This window comes from Oratosquilla oratoria, chromosome 19 (assembly GCF_046742065.1).
Source record: "Oratosquilla oratoria isolate Oo_2021 chromosome 19, ASM4674206v1, whole genome shotgun sequence".
Taxonomy (NCBI): domain Eukaryota; kingdom Metazoa; phylum Arthropoda; class Malacostraca; order Stomatopoda; family Squillidae; genus Oratosquilla; species Oratosquilla oratoria.
In genome coordinates, this window is record NC_134795.1 from 39,808,074 (window position 1) to 39,830,665 (window position 22,592).

Consider the following 22,592-nt stretch of genomic DNA (forward strand, 5'->3'; position numbering starts at 1 on the left):
TTGGGAGATAGGGTTGATGAAAGAATATTAGGATGGTTTGGACACATGGAAAGAATGAGTGAAGAAAGACTAGTAAAAGAGGTATGGAAGGCAGATGTGGAGGGAGTGTCCTAGGATGAGATGGATGGATAGGGTAAAGGGGGCTTTGGGGAAGAGGGGAATGTCTGTTGAGGAGGGAAGGGAGAGGACAGGGGTGAATGGAGAATGGTTGTACAGTGCTCAACAAGAAAGTACAAACAGTTAGTGAAAATGAGTGATGAGGAGAATGAATGAGTCATAAATCAATAAACAAAAGCTCACTTCGTACCTCTAGTACTTTGATGGGTGGCCTTTAAGTGCAATGATCTCATGAAGGCGGTTTGGAATGGAAGTGGCATACTTGGCAAGATGTGCAGGGGTTATACTGGCCCAGGATTGGCGAATGGCTTCCTCGAGCTTGGGCACAGAGCTCGTATCTTTACCCTGCAGGTCTTGTTTAATGTGGTTCCACAGGTTTTCTATTGGGTTTATGTTAGGACTATTGCCTGGCCAGTCTGCTATATAAAGGTATATGACAGTCTTTAAGCCACTGAGTAACACTACGAGCAGTGTGGGCTGGGGCGTGATCTTGTTGAAAGATGTTAGCACCTGAGCTGTTAACCACTTACATACAGTGACGCCTACCTAGGCGGCATGAGGAGCAAGTGGGTACTCGATGATGCCGACGTCGGCCTCTGTCTGCAAAAAACACTGACCCTCTTGATTCCCAGTATGTTCAACAAACAGTGAAACACCCTGATTCTCTCATGGTATGGGGAAGTTTTAGTGGAAGAGGACTTGGGAGCTTTGTTGTACTTCTGAAAAATGTAAAAGTGAACCAATATGTTTATTATGAACTCTTAAATGACCACCTGGAGGATTCTTTTAATAGCTCAGGTGCTAACATCTTTCAACAAGATCACGCCCCAGCCCACACTGCTCGTAGTGTTACTCAGTGGCTTAAAGACTGTCATATACCGTACATAGCAGACTGGGCAGGCAATAGTCCTGACATAAACCCAATAGAAAACCTGTGGAACCACATTAAACAAGACCTGCAGGGTAAAGATACGAGCTCTGTGCCCAAGCTCGAGGAAGCCATTCGCCAATCCTGGGCCAGTATAACCCAAAATCATTCGTCAGCGAATCACTAGATAGCAGTCCGGACCGTATTCTCAATACATCCTGCTTTGATTGCTGCTCAACAAAAGTGGTAAGGCAGATATGTGAGAAAGCTTTAGGAAATGTAAGGATGTTTTTTGGGCCTTTATGAATTTGGTAAAGGCTTATAACAGGGTAGACAGGAAGGCACTGTAGTAGGTTTTACAAATATATGGGATTAGGGGAAAGATATTAAAGGCAGTCAAGAGTTTTTATTTATTAGAGACTGTGTTAGAAATATAAATGGAGAGAGTGAGTGGTTTGAGATAAAGGTGGGGCTGCATCAGGGATGTGTCATGTCACCATAGCTGTTCAATGTGTACAGGATGGTGTGGTGGGGGAGGCAAATGTGAGGGTCATGAGCAGGGGACTGGAGATGGTTAAAGAAAATGGAGAAAAGTGGGAGGTGACCCAGTTGTCGTTTGTTGATGATGTTGCACTTGTGACAAGGTCAGAGGGGGGATTCAGACATTTAATGATAGAGTTTGGGAAGGTATGCAATAGGAAAAAGTTGGAGGTAAATGTGGATTAAAGGTGACGAGATATACATGGGGAAAGGATGGTAGAGAGTTGGAATTCAATCTTAAAGGAGAAAGACTGGAGGAACTGGATAGCTTTAGGAATTTGAGGTTGCATGTGACAGGAAAAGGGAATGGAGGTGGAGATAAACTGTACAATGACAGAAGCAAGAAACTCCATTGGAGGATTAAAGAGTGTCATGAAAAATGGGCAGCTGGGAAAGAATACAAAGAGGAGATTGATTATATGAAGGGGTGATTGTGCAGATGACACTATATGGGGTAGAGACTTGGAATTTAAGAGAGGAAGAGAGAAGTTTAAACATGTTTGAGATGAAATATCTGAGAAGCATGGTAGGGGTTACAAGGCTGAATAGAATGAGAAATGAGATGAGGATGACAGTGGGCATGGAAAAGGAGATGGCAGATAGGGCTGATGAAAGAGTATTGAGAAGGTTTGGGCACATGGAAAGAATGAGAGAAGAGAGATCAGTGAAAGAGGTGTGGAAGGCAGAGGTTGAAGGAGTGAACTTTAGGAAACAACCAAGAATGAGATGGATGGATGGGATGAAAGGGGTATTGAGCAAGATGGGAAGGTCTGTTGAGCAAGGAAGGAAGAAGAGTGGAGAATGGCTGTGTATTTACCTAGTTGTATTTTACGGGATGAGAGCTTTGCTCGTTGTGACCCGTTTTCATATCTCTCCGCATCCAGTTTATTCTTAAAATCATGTATATTTTTGGCACTCACTGTTTCTCTGTTTAGTTTGTTCCAGACATCAATCACTCTATGTGGAAAGCTATTCTTTTTCAGGTCTCTTCTGTAACTGTCCTTCTTTAGTTTCTTTTCGTGTCCTCTTATTTCTCTTCTGTCCCACTTTAATAAGTTGTCTCTATCAAGAATTTCCATCCCTTTCATAATTCTGTAAATGGTCAACAAATCACCTTTCTCTTCTCTGTTCCAGTGTTGACAGATGTAATTTCTCCAATCTTTGTTCGTATGTCAGATTTGACAGTGTAGGTGCCAATTTTGTTGCTGCTCTTTGTATAGATGATACTGTGATGCAAAAATAGGAGGGGGTGGGAGTGGTTAATTGTGAACAACATTTTGAAACAACCCAAAGGGATCACCCTGTCTTCTCTATTTTCCACGTGAGGGGAGAGAGAGGGTGGTCACCAATTAAGTAAAAGGGTTTTGTTATGGATGTACTGTTTCTTGCTGTATTGCTTCTGACCCACAGTAGTGGGCAGGATACAGGAATGACCACTTCATCCACAAGGAGCTATGATGAGAGGGAGGAAAGTGTGGTGGATGGGAGTGGGATGGGTGAGAGTAGGTATATACCTTTTGCCTTGGCTACCTTCCTTGTATGGGGGGAAAAAAGCCTTCAGTAGATAGATTATTATTATCTTTTAATGAAATCCAAAACAAGAAGTGTCCATTACAAATTTGAGGTAACAATAGCATCATATTTCAAATATCATACTAAGAAAAGAACTCAACTGTTTTGTAGAAGAGTAAGAAACCGAGGCACGACACAGTCATTAACAGCAGACTGATTCTCAGAACATAGGGCCACTAGGAATTTAGTGATGCTATCCCTGAAAAAAAAAAATTATATATATTGATAATGAATAAATAAATAAAAAACGTCACATTAATATGCTATGGTATTTAATAATTCCACATAAATATGCAATGTACCTCTATGTATACAACTGCATTCAAAGACTTAAATAATGTGCCTGCTATCATCAACTCCCTTTCTAAACACATCCCCACTATAATTCTAATATAACACCCCAAACCTCCGTACTACATCTACTGGCTAATTTCCTACTCTATCATTGAGTCAATTATATGGATTGTGGTAATTTTGAATCAATGCCTCAAGACACCCACTATATGTTCATCTATATCTACAGTGCCCACAAAATAAAAATCTATACATTTTCACTGTGAAAAATCTATACACAAGATTTGGTGCAGAGATTTCACTTGCACTTCTGCCATAGTAAAAGTAGGTGGAGCTAGTGATAATGCTGCATACTAGTCCTTGCTGCATATTCCCTGAACACACCATGCTTCAGTGAGCTATGTAGGCTTGGTGAGAAAGGATCTAATTGACACTGCTCCTCAGAGCCACCTTTTGCACTCGGTAACCAAATCTGCCTCTCTATATTATTGCTCCAAGAGGTCAGAATGGGTTGATCATTATCAACGGAAGAGAAGACCTGTGCCCTCACCTTATTAGAACAAGGCTTGTCTGTAATACACAGAGCTACAGATTTGAAAGTCACGAAGATGGCAATTTACCACCTCAAATAAGCTGCTGCATTGGCACCACCTGGCACCCTATTACCCAGGAAGCTGGGCTCTGGGGCCCCTAAAAGGACTACTACTTGCACAGACAAGATCCTCAAAAGAAAAGCAATATCAGATCATGCCATAACTGCTGTAATCAAAGGAAAATATCCTGAACTCCTGAAAGACATCTCAGTACAAACCATTCAGTGCCTGCAGAAGGACCTGAAAATGCCTACTTATCATGCTGCCAAGAAACCCATGCTAACTGAAGCCATGAAGAAGAAACAGTTACAGTTCTGCAACAGGTGCAAAGATTGGACCTCAGACCATTGGCAGAAAGTGATGTTTAGTGATGAAAGCACTTTTAGGCTGGTCAGGGGCTGCTCCAAGCTTGTCTATTGTCCAAGTAACGAGTCCTGTTATGACCTTCAGTACACAGTGAAGACAGTTAAGCACCCTGACAGAGTTATAGTATGGGGTTCTTTTAATGGAGATAAGGGCAGAGGTAGACTATACTTCCTTCCTAAGAACATAACAATGAAAGGAATTAATTATATAGAGGAGGTGCTAAGGGAGCACATCCTCCAGTTTTGAGACATTCACAAATGCAATTTTTTTTTATGCATGATGTCCCTGCCCATAAGTCAAAAGTAATGAAAAATTTCCTAGAGGGCAATAATATCAGTGTTTTGGAGTGGCTAGGCATTTCACTTGACCTGAGTCCTACAGAAAATGCCTGGATCATCATGAAAAGTACATGCGCATACCAAAGGCTTTTTCCCCCTTACAAGAGAGGTAGCAAAAAAACACTCCCACCCATTCCATCCCCTATATACTCCAGTCACATCCACCCCCTTCCCTCCCTCTTATCTTGGCTCCTCCTGGATGACAGGTCATCCCTGCATCTCTCCCACTGCCCTGGGTCAGAAGCAGTGTCACAAGACACAGCACATCCACAGCATACTCCCTCACCCCCTATCCCCCTCATGCATCACAGCATCATCCATACATAACCATTCTCCATTCACCCCTTTCCCAATGCCCCTTTTACCCCATCCATCCATCTCATCCTAGGTTGCCCCCTCGTGTCCTTCCACCTCTGCCTTCCACACCTCTTTTACTTATTGTTCTTCACTCATTCTTTCCATGTGTCCAAACCATCCCAATACTCTCTCATTGACCCTATCTCCTAACTCCCTTTTCACCCCTGTTCTCCTTACCTCCTCATTTCTCACTCTATCCAGCTTAGTAACCCCTATAATACTTCTCAGGCACCTCATCTCAAACACAACCATGGTCGAAGCAAGACGTACCGGAACAAACGCTCTGAACCCACTATTTAGCGATTCACAAACGAACGAATTTGAAAGCAGGCCTAGTCGTTTACAAAGATATAGTGAAGGGTGTAATGTATTCAATGTGATCAGAATGTAAACATCTCTGTATCTCCATTTATTTTATTTTATTTTATTTTTTTTTTTTTTATAAAAAATGGAAAGAAGCAAAGGAACTACGGAAGACAAAGAACCAGCAAAAAGATGCTTAGAAGAAAGCAGAATAGAGACTCCACTTGGTGTCATTCGTAAAAAGACATGTCTTTCTCAAACAGCAAGGGAATACCAAAGGTTTGAAAGAGTTTTTTGGGGGGGTTTGAAGAGAAAGGAAATATTATGCATAGAGGGTTAGAAATGGATAGAGAACCCATGTACAGAAATATAATGAGAAATAGATATTAATAACATTTTGGATGAATTAATAGAGCTCAAACGTGAGTATAATGTACAAATGTTGGAGAACTTCTTGAACTTCTAGAATGACGCAGTCTCCTTTCTACCTACATCTAGACAAGTACGTACATACGTAAAGGATTACAAAGGCGGAGCATGCCGACAGGAGACCTTTTGGTCCATATCTAGGTCGGATGCGAAAAAAATCATAATAATAATAAAATAAATAAAAACTATAATAATGTAAATAACAAATAAAATACATAAATGCATAGGTATAGTTAGATAATAAACAAACAGGTAAATAATAAATAATAATAAATTGACATATAACTAATAATAAATGAAAATCAAACAGACAAATGATAACAAAACAAAAATTTAAAATAAATTATAATCATTAAAGCATCTTGCTTAGGTGTTTATCTAAATGATTCTTAAAGCTTTGAACTGAACTGGGTACATTGCACTACCTGTGCAGGAAGTTTATTCCATTCATTAACTACACGATTGGCAAAGTTGTTTCTACCTACTTCCAAATTGAATCTATTTCCGGACAGTTTGAGACCATTGTTTGTCTGATTCTCATTCAATATGAAAATTTTGTCACTTTTGATGTTGTCAATTCTCTTTAGAATTTTAAAGACCTGTATCAAGTCACCTCTGAGTCTACGCTTTTTTAGGGAAAACAGATTCATATGTTTTAGTCAATTTTCGTTTGATTTATTTTTGATATTTGGAATCAGTTTTGTGGCTCGCCATTGTACTTTTTCCAGTCTGTCAATGTCTTTAATGAGATTCGGTGACCATACGGAAACAGCATATTCCAAATGTGGACGAACTAACGATTTATATAGCTTGTTAATGAGTGATGGACTTTTGAAATCAAAAGATTGCGCAATCAGTCCTAGAATCTTATCTGCTTTCTCAGAGGCTGAAATACACTGCTTGGATGATTTGAGGTCGTTACTGATAATTATGCCGAGATCTTTTTCACTATCCACTTTTGTTAACGAATTTCCAAATAACTTGTAATCGTACTTACTGTTATTTTTACCTATGTGCATTACCTTGCATTTACTTGTGTTAAATTTCATTAGCCACTTTTCAGACCATTGTTGTAATCTATTTAAATCTTCTTGAATATCTAATTGGTTTAAGTGATCATTTGCCATTCCGCACAGTTTTGTATCATCGGCAAATTTGGAAACAGTAGTTTTTAGTCCATGGTCTATATAATTTATATATACTATGAATAGAAGTGGCCCAAGAACGAAACCCTGAGGAACTCCACTTGTAACATTTTTCCATCTAGAAGTTTTTCCATTTAAAACAACTCTCTGTTTTCAACCATTCAACCAATTACTAGTCCAACTTAATAGGCTACCACTTATTCCATGTAAAGCTAATTTGGTAAGTAGTCTTTCGTGTGGGACGGTATCAAAAGCTTTTGCAAAGTCTAGATATATTAAATCTATAATGTTTCTTTTGTCATAATTCAAGATAACTGTGTTGTAGAATTCAAGTAAATTAGTCACGCAAGAACGTTTCCATCTGAAACCATGCTGCCTATCATTTATCAAATGGGTTACTTTCTAAATGATATTCGATAGCATCTCTGATGATAGCTTCCATTATTTTTCCTACGATTGAAGTCAAACTCATAGGCCTATAGTTATTTGGCTTCTTTTTGTCACCTTTTTTGAATATGGGAGTAACATTAGCTAGCTTCCATTCTCTTGGGACATCTCCGGATATGCACATGCTCGCACCACAACGGAGTAAGATGGTAGTCAAGACCTGACGGACACCAAGAGTCAAGCGTCGCAGTCAAGTCTATTGTCCTGAGACTCCAAATTATTGGGGTTATGACCTCGGATGTGCACAGCTGTCATCAAACCTTGATTCCTGCCAATAGAGATATTGCCATTTCGACAATAAATTTCCACAAGGTTATTTTTCGCACCAGTCCACAGTCGAACACATATAAATGATATAAGTGATGTAGCATCATTCTCTGTTATCCCTGTATGTAAAATAAAATAATTTCGATGTCTAGTCTCGCTGGAAACAGCGACCATGTAAATATTTTTCCCTTGTCGGCAACCTTGCCGGACTGATATATATAATGAACTGTTCCTCTTCGGAGTGCGGGAGATAATAAAGAGAAGAAATCGCTCGCTTGTTTCCACGCCTCCAGAGAAGCCGCTACCACTCAGACGCTAACCATATGTTGTGAACACACCATCCAACATATCTGGTGAATCAGCGGTGGGATCCAAAGAACACTTATCTGGTAACAGTAGCAGGATATGAAGAACAATTCAAGCATCATTTCAGAGTAGCTACAACTGCGCCTACAATGAGACAAAAGCTCATCCACTTCGCTGTGAACTCAACCCAGTGCAACTGAACAAAATCCCCTCCACCATGATGCCGAACACTAGCTACGTTCCAGGATGTTCCTCCACGACTACATGCAACTTAGTCTCAACCCCAGCACCACTACCGTTGGAGAGAATCTATCAACTCGCCCAGCAACAGCGAACCAACAGCTGGAGACAACACAACCCCCAGGACCACCCCTGCCTCTGAGCCTAACTTCCAGCGCTCTTGGACAAAATCCCACAACGAAGGACGCCGTCAGTTTCCTCGACCCACCTACACCCATTGCTCTACGTGGGACATCGCCTCCACCTTTCTCCAACAGAAGTATCGCTCCCCACTGCTGCCATTCGGTTCAGCACATACAAACAACTGAAAGTCTACAACAAACTACCCATACCTATCTCAACCTGCCTGTACTTATTCTCTCCATATTTTCCAGATCACACTGCACCATCGCACCAAATCCATCGGTCTATTCACCCACATCTGCGAGACCACTTCACCATCGCATCAAATCCATTGGTCTGTAAGTAGATACCTCAATTTTTGGGCTAAAGCTTAGTTCCATCAGTAGTGCGAGTTCCCAAAGTGAAGGAATTTATGTGATTTTTTTCATATTTTTTTCAAGCCTTATTTTTTCAAGTGATTTTTTTCATTTTAAAGGACAAAAGTGTGCATGACAAATCCCCAACCAAAAACCTCATACTCCTACAACACTTGTTCCAAGATGGCAACCACCAATGAAAATAACACAGATTCCACAGTCAACCACTCAGAAAACCAACAATCTGCTACAAATTTACTCACACTCATTAAACACGATCACACTCTTCCGAAATTTGACGGACATAACATAGCCATTCACACGTTAGATGACATAAATTCAGAAATACAGTGTACACAAGTCAAGGATGACAAAACAAAGATAGCGGTTCTCAAATCACGCATTGATTTCAATAACACCTTAGCCAGTGACATTGTACAATCAGATCCCTTCATTCAAACACAAACATACGACCAGTTCGTAAAACAGCTCAAGAAATTATTCACAGAATTTGAACACTTAGGCTCTCTCTCTCCCCTATACACACTCGCAAAGACCTTTAACACCAAAGACCTAACAACACCAAGGAACGAACAGTCAAGATCGCAAGTGATTTCAAACAGGAGCTCAAAGCTGCACTCACATCCTCTCCCTGGGTTAAAAATGACAAAATGTCCTTAGATAACATACTCTCACTCTTCGGTTACCTCAGACTGATGCACAACTTCACCCAGAAACACTGCAGAAAACAGTCACCATATCCTTCTCTCCAGACTCAACACTCGTAGACTTTTCTAGAAAGTTTTCAGACAAGACCACAGCAAAAACACAGATCCAACAACAAAACATCCCCATCACACAGACATCCACAGTAGCACAAATCTCACAAGTAAACTACACCTGAGGTAGACAAATGTCATGCACACAATCATGACAGCAATCCCTCTCAAGAACACCCTTCTTTTGCACAATCTGCAACAAACCGGGACATAGCACAAGCAGGTGTTATTACAGAAAACCGACAACCTTCTGCCAATACCACGGCCCATCTTTCCATGACACAAACCAATGTCGTTTTCTAAAATCACAAAACCAGACTTCATACGTGTCTCCCCAACACTCAACTAGCGGGAACACGAACAAACAAAACATGATATGACTATCATCTCACAGTGACACACATACATGACCTCACGAGACCCAGTCACCCCACCTCCTACCGGTACTCACGATGACAGCTTCTCAACAATCCCCATCTTCTATGACACTTCAAGCCACTGTCAACAACATCCAACAAGTACTCTTTCTGGACACGGGCTCTCCCGTAAACGTCATGTCAAAACTTGCTTTCGACCAGTTTAGGTTCAGACACTGTAGGTTCACGATTCTAGAACTCACAGACATCACATTAGCAAATGTAGACGGTATTCCTTTCCACATCATTGGCAAGATCGACTTAGACACCCCCTACATGGAAATTGCCCTCCCATTGCCATGACAATATATGTAGCTGAAGTTGTATTTCCTGCAGACATTCTTATAGGGATGACATGGATGCAAGACAATCACATAACCATCTACCCTGCTAAACATGGTATTGTTTATCATAACCACTTCATACCTGCTCTGAAAACAACAAACACACATACCCACACACCAAACACACGTCACAAACATTTACATGGCCGAGCAACAGCATGCACCAACAGATGAAACAAACACACAAGTGACACATGCACCAGACACACCTACTACCACCACTCGCCCAGGTACCTCAACACACACACATAACAGACGTAGACTGTCAGCACATAGGTCAAAGTTGGCTCCCCGACAAAAGAAACACAATGTCTCCACATACATCCCTGAGCTCACCTCAGAATACACAACCGTCTCACAAATCTCTCACACTCTCACAAAAACTCATGCAGTCGTAATCAGAGACAAAACACTATATCCACACAAGTACACAAAGCTCCAAGTTCGTGTTTTCCAAACTCAGATGTCCTCTGCATCGCGGACACTTGCTGCGTATTTGGTGTTTCTCTCCTATCCGCCATAACAAACACATCAAACAAAGCGCATACAACCATCATAGTGGCGAACAACACAAATGCACCTCTCCACCTTAACAAAGGCACAAACATTTGTGATTTTACCATATACTTAGCTCCAGTACACATAATCGACCAGGACAAGATCCCTAACGTATGCACCATCAACACGGGACAATGGAACACACAAACCACCGGAGAACAGAACATGCAGCAACCCATCCAGGCAGCTCACATAAACAACATAGACTTATGCTCATGAACACATACAGGCACGCCATTGCACTTCCAGGCGAACTACTAGGTCTCACAAACATAATAGAACATCACATACCCCTTTGACAGCATGCTAAACCACTGTATATGCCAGCATACCGACTGCCACATAGCAAATGCAACATTGTTGACAACATTATGGCAGACATGCTCGCCCAAGACATTATAGAACCAAGTTTGTCCCCTTGGAATTTCCCCCTCTTCATTGTTCCAAAACACGATGGCTCTTTCTGCCCTGTTGTAGACTTTCGTGAGCTCAATAAACTCACTATTCCTGAAAGATATCCTATACCTCATTTGCAAGACACATTATACTCTATAGGTGAACACATACATACATATTCTATCGGTATGTGAATGGCAAACTTAACCACTTCACTACAGGACTTAAATCTCGCGGGCAGCAGCCAATGCCAGCCGTACGACGTGTTGTAATAATACTCGCCTCATAAAATATAGTCACGGCTTATATCAATTGTTCTCTCTTTCACCCGTGAATTTTGAAAACCACAGAGAATGGGACTAAGAGCAGATTAGGGAGAATGTCAAAACACAGGGGCGACTACAATAAATATAATCAAGACGCCGATATGGCAGCGTCGCGAATCCACTTGCTCCTCATGACGCCTACGTGTGCGGCACCGTATGGAAGGGGTTAAAAACAAACAGGAAATGGTGAAATTACGCCAAGGAAATATAGAATACACAGAAGAATTAGAGATGGCCGAAGTCATGAACAACCACTTTAAATCTTTCTTCACCAGAAAGAAAATACAAAATTGGGATATAGATAATAACAAGCAATCTCCCTACATGAGTGAGTTCACATCACAAAAAGAAATATCAAAACATCTATCAAAACTGGACGTCAGAAAATCACATGGCCCGGATGGTATTGCAAATTGGATTCTAAAGGAATGCAAAGAAGAACTAACAGACAAAATACACATCATAATAAATACATACATACATATACCAAGGCTTTTCCCCCCTTACTAGGGAGGCAGCCAAAAAGGAAAAGGCATAAAATCATTCCCACCCATTCCATCCCTGAAAACACTCCACACCCCTCCACCCTCCCTCCCATCTTAGCACCTCCTAGATGACGGGTCATCCCCACACCCTGTCCACTGCCCTGGGTCAGAAGCAGTGTCGCAAGACACAGCACATCCACATCGCAAGACACAGCACATCCACAGCAAGACCGCTTCATTAAATCGGCGACCCCCCCCTCTCCGTCCCCCCATATAAAGGAGAGGACAGGGAGAAATCCCTTCGGGCTGCGTCAAAATTTTGCTCACACACACTACCTCACCCCCCCCATCCCCCCGTCCATTCCACCTCATGCATCACAACATCTTCCATATACAACCCTTCTCCATTCACCCCTGTCTTCTGTCCTCACCCGTCCTTCCTCAACAGACATTTCCCTCTTCCCCAAAGCCCCCTTCACCCCATCCATCCATCTCATCCTAGGACGTCCCCTCATGTTCACTCCCTCCACATCTGCCTTCCATACCTCCTTTACTAGTCTTTCTTCACTCATTCTTTCCATGTGCCCAAACCATCCTAATACTCTTTCATCAACCCTATCTCCCAGCTCCCTTTCCACCCCTGTTCTCCTCCTCACCTCCTCACTTCTCACTCTATCTAGCCTAGTAACCCCCATCATACTTCTCAGACACCTCATCTCAAACACATTCAAACTCCTTCTCTCTTCTTCTCTTATGTTCCATGTTTCTGCTCCATACAGTGCTGTTGGCACAATCACTCCTTCATACAGTCTCCTCTTAGCATCCATTCCCAAATGTCTATTCCTCATTACACTTTTTAATCCACCAAGGCATTTACTCGCTTCTCTTACTCTACATTCTACCTCCACCTTTACTCCACCTTTTCCTGCCACATTTGCACCCAAGTATCTAAAACTATCCACTTCCTCCAGTCGCTCTCCCTTAATGCTCACTTCCAGATTACTGCCACTTTCACCCCTTGTACATCCCACCACCTCACTTTTACCCACATTTATCTTCAGCTTTCTTCTATCACATACTCTCCCAAACTCTGTCACCAGCTTCCTCAATCCCTTCTCCGATCCTGCCACAAGCGCAGTGTCATCAGCAAACAATAGCTGGCTCACCTCCCACTTTTCTCCATTTTCTTTAACCATCTCCAATCCCTAACCCACTACCCTTGCATTTACCTCTTGCACTACCCCGTCCATGTATAAGTTGAACAGCCAGGGTGACATAACGCATCCCTGACGAAGTCCCACCTTTACCTCGAACCACTCTCTCTCTCCATTTCTAATCCTGACACAAACTCTACTACTCTCATAAAAAGTCTTGACAGCTCCCAAAAGCTTTCCTCCTATCCCGTATATCCGCATAATCTCCTACAGTGCCTTTCTGTCCACCCTGTCGTAAGCCTTTTCCAGATCCATAAAGGCCCAAAAAACATCCTTCCCATTTCCTATAGCTCTCTCACATATCTGTCTTACCACAAAGATCTGATCTACACAACCTCTTCCTGTCCTAAACCCACACTGTTCCTCACCAATTACTCCCTCTGTTCCTCTCCTAATCCTCTCAATCAAGATCCTCCCATAAGCCTTCCCTACTATACTTAACAAGCTAATCCCTCTGAAACTACTACATTCACACTTGTCCCCCTTTCCCTTGTAAAGAGTAACTATACAAGCACTCCTCCAGTCCTCCGGCACTCCACCTTCTCTCCAGCAAACATTAAATAACCTCACCAACCATTCCACCATCACTGTACCTCCTTTTTTAAGACATTCTGCATGGCATCCATCCAGATCAGGTGCCTCACCTGCTTTCATCATCTTAACAACTGCCTTCACTTCATCCTTCCTTATTTCTCCTCCATTTTCCTCACTCATTACTCTCATTTTCTTAGCATTTCCCACTGCAGCTATCTTTCCCTCCCTATCCTCCTTCACATTTAGCAACTCCCTAAAATATTCTGCCCATCTTCCCCGTACTGCCTTCTCCTCTATTATCATCTCTCCATATGCACCTTTTACCTTTTCTTCTCTACTTGATTCGCGTCCTCTTCCTCTCTTAATTTCTTTCCAAAACATCTTTTTATTACTTTAAAAAATTTCTGTCATACTCTTACCCCATTTTACATCTGCTCTCCTCTTTGCCTCCTTTACCTTTTTCTTTACTTCTCTTTTCTTTTCTTTTCTTTTCTTTGTACGTCTCATATGACTCCCTCATCCTATTTTGTAACCAATCTGTGAAAGCTCCCTTCTTCTCTTCTACAACCTTCTTCATTTACTCATCCCACCATTCACTACCCTTCCTTCTATTTTCTCCTGTCCTTCTTGTTCCACACACCATCTTTGCACACTTTGTGACTCCCTCCTTGAACCATCCCCATTCCTCCTCCACACCTACCTCTACTCTATCCTTCACTCCCTCCCACTCCTCCTTCAGCTTCTTCTTGTACTCCTTCTCCTTTTCCTCTTCATTTAAAGAGTTCACTCTAAGCACCTCCCTACCTTTTGTCCCTTTCCTCTTTCTCCATTTGTCCTCCACTCTCAACTTACCTTCCACCAGAAAATTATCTGATATCCCCCACCCTCTCCCCTTAGCACATGTACATCCTTAACTCTTCCTATCATAATCCTATTTACCACTACATAGTCCATTAAAGCTCTATCTACCACCCTTCCATCCACCACCCTCTCCCATGTGTACTTATGCTTGACTTTCTTCCGAAACACTGTATTTGCTATCATCAACTCTCTAGACACATTTCCACCATCAACTCTCCACTACGATTTTTTCCTGGAACTCCACATTTCCCAACCACTCCATCAATTGGATCATTTCCTACCCTAGCATTAAGGTCTCCCAATACTATTACATTTACATTTCTCCCTAAACCCTCTATGCACTCATTTAAATCTATCCAAAAGGCCTCCCTTTCTTCTACACTCTTCTCACTGCCAGGCCCATATGCACTTACAAAACCCCACATCTCCTTTTCCAGTTTCACCTTCATCCACATTATCCTTGAGGAAACCTCCTTCCACTCCACTACACGTTTACCTATCTATTCACTTACTAGTATAGCCACCCCTTCCCTCCCTCGCCCTCTCTTCACTCCTGATAACCTCCCACTTGCACTCCCAAACTTACAATCGCCCTTCCCTTTCAGCTTAGTTTCACTCAAAGCCAACACATCCATCTTTCTTCTCACAAACATACTACCTATCTCTTCCCTTTTACTCTCATCTGTACCACATCCACGCACATTAAAAGACCCACACCTTAGGGTGCTGGTCCGAGAACTTCCAGACCCTCTTATGCCTTTGCTTTTACTTTTAGGAATGTGCCCTGTGGGGCTACAAGGAGAAGGATGCCTAGTCCCAATCCCCGTCCCTTTCTTCTCGCCTCTTACGATCCAAGTGGAAATGCTTGATGGCAGTATTCTTTTCCCCCACCAAAGAAGGAAAGATACCTAATGACTGGAAAAATGCTAACATTGTACCAATATATAAAGGAGGAAACAAGGAAGAACCCACCAACTATAGGCCAGTATCACTAACAAGCACTATAGCCAAAATTTGTGAGAAAATAATCAAAAACAGATGGGTAAAACATCTGGAAGACAACATATTAAACCCAAGACAATTCAGGTTCAGACAAGGAAGATCATGCTCCACACACTTAATGTTTCTACTCAAGGCTAATAGACATAGTGCAAGAAAGAAATGTATGGGCTGATTGTGCATTATTACTAAAAAAAACTGGAACACATAGGAGGAATACAAGGGAACCTACTAAAATGGATGGAGGACTTCCTGACTGGTAGAAAGATGAGAGTAGTGCTCAGAGAAAAATATTCAGATTGGAAAGAGGTGATCAGTGGAGTACCGCAAGGATCTGTACTGGCACCAATAATGTTTGCTATCTATATGAATGACATGGACGAGGACGTGAACTGTTACATGAGCTTCTTTGCTGACGACTCCAAACTGTTAAGGAAAGTAGAAACTGATGAGGACTGTGAAGCACTGCAAGAAGACCTAAATGGGGTATGGAACTGGAGTCAGAAATGGGAAGTGGACTTTAATACTAAGAAGTGTAGCATAATGGAGTTTGGAAAAAGCAAAAACAGAATATCAGGAAAATATACAATTGGAACCAAGGAAGTAAAGAAAGTAGGATCCGAAAAAGACTTGGGTGTAATTATCACGAACGACTTGTCCTATGATATACAGATTAACAAAATTGTCGGGGAGACTTACAACTTGCTAAGATCACTAAAAGTGGCATTTACATACTTGGACGAAGACATGATAAAAAAAATATTGGTTACATTGATAAGGCCTAGATTAGAGTATGCGGCGACATTGTGGTCCCCCAGTACCAAAAAGAATATAAAGAAAATAGAAAGAATCCAAAGAGCAGCTACAAAAATGGCACCTGCACTTGCAAACCTATCATACGAGGAGAGATTGGCTAAACTGGAATTACCGACACTGGAGCAGAGAAGAGAGAGAGGTGATCTATTGACCATCTACAGAATCATGAAAGGCACAGAGATACTTGATAGAGAGGACCTACTTATCTGGGACAAGAGAAACACAAAAGGACATGGAAAGAAAATAAAAAAAAAACATAGCTATGGAAGAGAACTGAAGAAAAACAGTTTTCCACATAGAGTTTTGGACACTTGGAACAAACTGGATAATGAAATAGTATGCGCAAAAACCATTCATGAGTTTAAAAGCAAACTAGACACTGCAAGATACAATGGTGGGACACCACGAGCATAGCTCCTCTTCCCGCAAAATACAACTAGGTAAATACATATACCAAGGCTTTTTCCCCCTTACAAGGGAGGTAGCCAAAAAGGAAAAGGCATAAAATCATTCCCACCCATTCCATCCCTGAATACACTCCACACCCCTCCACCTTCCCTCTTATCTTAGCGCCTCCTGGATGATGGGTCATCCCTGCACCTTGTCCACTGCCCTGGGTCAGAAGCAGTGTCGCAAGACACAGCACATCCACAGCAAGGCCGCTTCATTAAATCGGCGACCCCCCCCCTCTCCGTCCCCCCATGCATAAAAGGAGAAGACAGGGAGAAATCCCTTCGGGCTGCATCAAATTTTGCTCATACATACAGGTGAACACAACAGGTGAACACATACAGGTGAACACATACAGGTGAACACAACACTGTTTTTTCCACTCTCGACCTCATGTTGGGGTATTTCCAAATACCTCTCGATGATGACTCAAAGCCACTAACAGCCTTTAGTACCAACACGGGCCACTACCACTTCAAAAGACTGGCCATGGGACTCGTCTCTGCTCCCTCCATGTTTTCTAGATTGATGTACAAGGTCCTAGAAGGACTCATAGGGAAAACAGTTTTCACTTACTTGGACGATATAATCATTGCCTCCAAGTCACTCACAGAACACCTTTCCACACTTGAAACTGTCTTCTCAAGGCTAGCTGCGGCAGGTCTCAAACTAAAACTCAAGAAGTGTTCCTTCCTCAAAAAGGAAACACATTTCCTAGTACACGTCATCAACTCTCAAGGTGTCATCACCTTTTGGGACTCTTAAGGCTGCAATAGACTTTCCCCGCCCTACCTCCACCGAACACGTCAAGTCATTCTTGGGTTTATCAGGCTTCTACATGTGTTTCATTGAGGGCTATGCTCAAATTGCAGCCCCATTAACAGCCCTTCTCAAAAAGGATACATCCTTTAACTGGACGCCTGAACACCACACAGCTTTCCACCACTTAAAACACGCTCTCACAACAGCCCCTGTCCTTGCATTTCTAAATTTCTCAAAACCTTTCACACACTGTACACATGCTTCCTACAAAGTACTCAGTGCAGTACTTATGCAACAGCATGAGTCAAAACTTATACCGATAGCATACGCTAGCCGCGCGTTAAACAAGCAAGAACAAAACTACTCTGTAACTGAAATCGAAGCTCTTGCTGTCATATATGCCCTCAAACACTTTAAAGATATCATACTTGGCTATGAAATACACGTATACACAGACCATCAACCCATTCTCCACCTTTTCATAGGAAAGAACCTCACTGGAAAACTCACCAGATGGTTCCTCACTATACAGGAATTCATGCCTACATTCCACTACGTCCAGGATTATGCAAACACAGTAGCCGATGCCCTTAGTAGACACATAGCAACCATACGGCAGCCACTTGACATTACACAAGAGCACATCATCGCTGCTCAAACAACAGACCCCCTATGGAGAAGAATCATTATCACATCTCAGGTGACACTACCAATACAGATGACTTTCCTCCCAACATAGACAATTGCTCGATCATAGACCAGGTTCTCTACCACACCACATTGTTCACAAACAAAAACGAACCAAACCGCAAGGTTACACAACTGGTCGTTCCTGCGGAACTTGTTCCAGAAGTACTGCAATTTCTTCACGATTCTCTGATAGCAGGACATTATGGTAAGGAGAAATGTTTATCGCAAGCCAGATTGAAATACTTTAGGCCCACCATGCACAAAGACATACACACATGTCACTTGTGCATCTCTCATAAAGGTCACATTAGCGGTCATGTACCTATACACAACTATCCAACACCTTCTAGACCCTTTGAAATCATTGCCATTGATTTACTCAAACTACCGCTCACCTCAAATGGGAACCAATACCTCTTCATCTGCATCAACCATTTCTCACATTTTTGCATTCTCTTTCCTTTAGCGGACAAGACAGCCAAAAGTGTTGCACAAACCATCATCCACAATGTCATCTGCCCCTACACCACACCAAAAACACTCATCTCAGACAACGGCCCTGAATTCAACAATGACATTCTCACCAACATCTGCAAACATTTGAACATTACCAAATGTAACACCACACCATACCATCCTAGTTCAAATTGGAAGATTTTAAACACATTAAGGTACCTTGCCACAGACATATGCTCATCTTGGGATGAACACACACCTATGATACAACCTTGCATAAACAGTGCAATCAATAGACCTATTTCAGAATCCACCCATTTTGTATTATTCGGGTAAGATAAGAAAATGCCATATGACCTCATGTCAGAATCCCCCCCCCCGTGTATGATTTTAACGACTACATAAAAGTTGCATTGACAAACTTCAATTCTATTTTCAAGAGAGTACACGAGTCATTGACTCTCTCAAAATCTAATATGCTAAGACTGGCAAATGCTCACTCTAGAGATTGCACTATTTCTGTAAGTGACATTGTGTACAACACCAACCCACATCAAAACTTTCTCCCAAATTCCTTGGACCTATCCGCGTCATTGAAACCCTACCTCATAATAAGATAAAAGCTATCCACTTATGAGAACTCACAGAGGCTATTTTACACTTGGACAACATCAAACAAGTTTCCAGAGGACTTGACCTGGAGAATATACCTCTTACACAACCACCAGACACGACCGAAACATTAGACACAAACACCTCTACCACTCCACCGATCCCTACACCCTATTATAGCCTAAGAAATAGAATTGTGGCAAGTCTTGCTTGGCCCAAAAATTCAGGCATCTATTTCCAACCAATAAATCTCATTCATTCTCATCCACATCATGCCATGGAAATTATCTCTTATCTGTCTATGATTAACACCATTGCCACCTAGGAAAGGTCAACACCTTCACCTAGGCACACACTCCTTCTGTCTCCCCTTACAGTTCGGAGATCCAGTTCTACGTGAAAACCGAAGAGAGAGTGTGTCACAAGGCCGGACACATGTAGCGACACTGAGCCATGTTGGAGAACTTCTAGAAAGACGCAGTCTCCTTTCTACCTACATCTAGATGAGTACGTGCATACATATGCACATGCTACTTTCTCCCCTTGTACATCTCATCACCTTTTAACATTTATCATCAACTTCCTTCTTTCACACACCCTCTATCACTAACTTCCTCAATCCCTTCTCTGATCTTACTACAAGCACAGTGTCGTCAGCAAACAACTAGCTTATCTCCCAATTCTCTCCATTTTCTTTAATCATCTCCAATCCCATTTTTATTACCCTTGCATTTACCTCTTGCACCACCCCATCCATTTAAACAGTTTACTATAAGCACCTCCATACCTTCTGTCCTTTTCCTCTTTGTGCATATACCCTCCACTCTCAACTTACCTTCCATCAAAAAATATCTATTATTCCCCCACTCTCTCCCCTAAGAACATGGACATCCAAAACTCTTCCTATTCTCCTTCTGGATACCACTACATAGTCCATTAATGCTTTATCAACCACCTTTCCATCCATCACCCTATCCCATGTGTACTTGTGTTTAACTTTTTTCCTAAACACTGTGCTATCATTAACTCTCTAACCAAATCTCCACCATTGACTCTCCATTACATTTTTTACCTGGCACACTTCCCAACCACTCGGTCTATTGGTTCATCCCCTACTCTAGCACCAAGATCTCCCAATACCACTACATTGACATTTCTCCCAAAACTATCTATATACTCATTTAAAGCCATCCAAAAAGCCTCCCTTTCCTCTACACTCTTCTCACTACCAGGCCCATATGTGCTTACAAAGACCCACATCACCTTGTGTGAAAAAATATTTGTTTGAGATAAATCTGCCACTTCATGCCTTGCTTGTGATGGACAACATTCCTGCCCATCCTCCAGGTCTAGAAGATGACCTCCTTGATGAATTTCAATTCATTATGATCCAGTTCCTGCCTCCCAGCATCATTCCTTTACTCCAACCCATGGACTAGCAGGTCATCTCAAACTTTAAGAAGCTCTACACTAAAGCACTATTCGATTGTTGTTTTGAGGTGACTGAGGGGACCAACCTCACTCTCAAAAGAGTTTTGGAAAGACCACTTCCACATTGTTGCCTGCCTCAAGATTCGAAAGGACATGTGAGGAGTCACCAAGAGAACTCTTATTTCAGTTTGGATGAAGCCTTGGCTGGACAGCAATGTCGAATACGACTTTGAGGGGTTTGAGTCGGTGCCTGTGGAGCCTGTAGTTGACAAAATTGTGTCTTTTGCCAAGACCATGGGGCTGGAGATGGATAACAATGACATCGACAAGCTTGTGGAGGAGCATAGGCAGGAGCTGACCACTGAAGATTTGCATTCTGTTTTACAGCAAGAAGTTGAGGAGGACATTTCATCAGAGGAGGAGATAACAGCCTCAACAGAGCAACAATCTTCCAGTGCAATAATGGAGATGCTTTAAGCATGGGAAACTGTTTCATCATACATTGAGAAGTATCACCCTAATAAGGCAGTGGCTATGCATACTACAAATTTACTTAATAATAATGATGTATCACATTTTCAACAAATTTTTAAGCTTAGACAAAAGCAAATGTCTCGAGACAGCTTTCTAATGAAAAAGGATTCTAAAGAAACTGCCAATTGTGCAAATGTTTCTAAAAGATTTAAAGCTAGTAAGTCAGTTGAGAGTGAAGAGGAATCTCCCTTGATGGAAGATTCTCCTTCTTCACCTCAATAATCCTACCCCTTGTCTCTGTCTCCCTTGCGCCAGGAACTTTTTTTTTTTTTTTTTTTTTTTAATATATAAATTCCAATAGTATTTGTATTTATTTTTATTTTACTAATTATTTATTCTTTTCCAAGTTCATTTACCATACATCATAATCTTTTTATGTGTTAATAACTAAATAAATTATTTCAATATTATTACAAATTATTTTGGGGTATTTTTCTTAAGCATGGGATGCATTATCATATTTTACATTGATTCTTATGGGAAAAATTGTTTTTGCTTAATGAATGTTTCACATTGAGTAAGATTCAGGAACGAATTATGCTCATTAAGCAAGGTTCCACTGTATATATTCAGAGAAGTGGTACAGGACAGTATTAAGAGTGGGGGGATAGCATATTGGAGGGACAGTCGCAGTACAATAAAGTAATGTAATTTCTCTATGAGTAGATATTTCCTCTAACAGACAAAATGATGTATGACTCTGGTCCATAGGGGCACCCTATATAGACCCTAAAATATCAACTGCATGCTACTGAGCAGAGTTTCACCATAAAATTACATGCAGCCAATACCCCAGACTGCAAAGTGTTAAAATCAGCTGGTGCCTGATGTAATTCGTCTTAGGGAATATCATTTGAGTGAAAAATTTAACTGTATGTCATAATACAACTTAAACACTGTACTCCTCCATACCTTAATGAATTTCTGTCGGTAGTAAGAAGCTGATCCATGAGCACATTTGTAACCTCTAAGCAAAGATCTTCCCTAAGGGCTGGGAGAGCAATAGTTAAAGCACTAACTGTTGCTTCCTGAACAGGAATGGACACTGTTTCAAGACCTGTTTGAAAGGCTTTCCAGCAAACTTCCTGATGACTGGCAAGTGATCCTTCTCCTATAAAAAAAAAAATATATATATATATAAATTAAAACAAGAAACATATACATACATATATACATACATATACCAAAGGCTTTTTCCCCCTACACAGGGGGTAGCCAAAAAGAAAAAGGCATAGAAACCACTCCCACCCATTCCATTTCCTATATAT

General features: G+C 41.5%; 1 protein-coding gene across 6 annotated transcripts in view; it reads right to left on the minus strand.

Moving 5' to 3' along the window:
• Mms19 (MMS19 nucleotide excision repair protein) overlaps positions 1-22,592 on the minus strand; it is a 514,253-nt gene that overhangs the window by 375,031 nt on the left and 116,630 nt on the right. For all 6 annotated transcript variants that reach the window (XR_012967332.1, XM_076202916.1, XM_076202918.1 and 3 more), the window contains 2 exons: positions 22,237-22,435; positions 3,199-3,296 (listed from right to left, as the gene is read on the minus strand). Coding sequence is in view for 5 of the 6 variants with exons in the window: in XM_076202916.1 (XP_076059031.1) it covers positions 3,199-3,296; positions 22,237-22,435 (297 nt within the window). In the remaining variant the exon portion in view is untranslated. The remainder of the gene's footprint in view (positions 1-3,198; positions 3,297-22,236; positions 22,436-22,592) is intronic.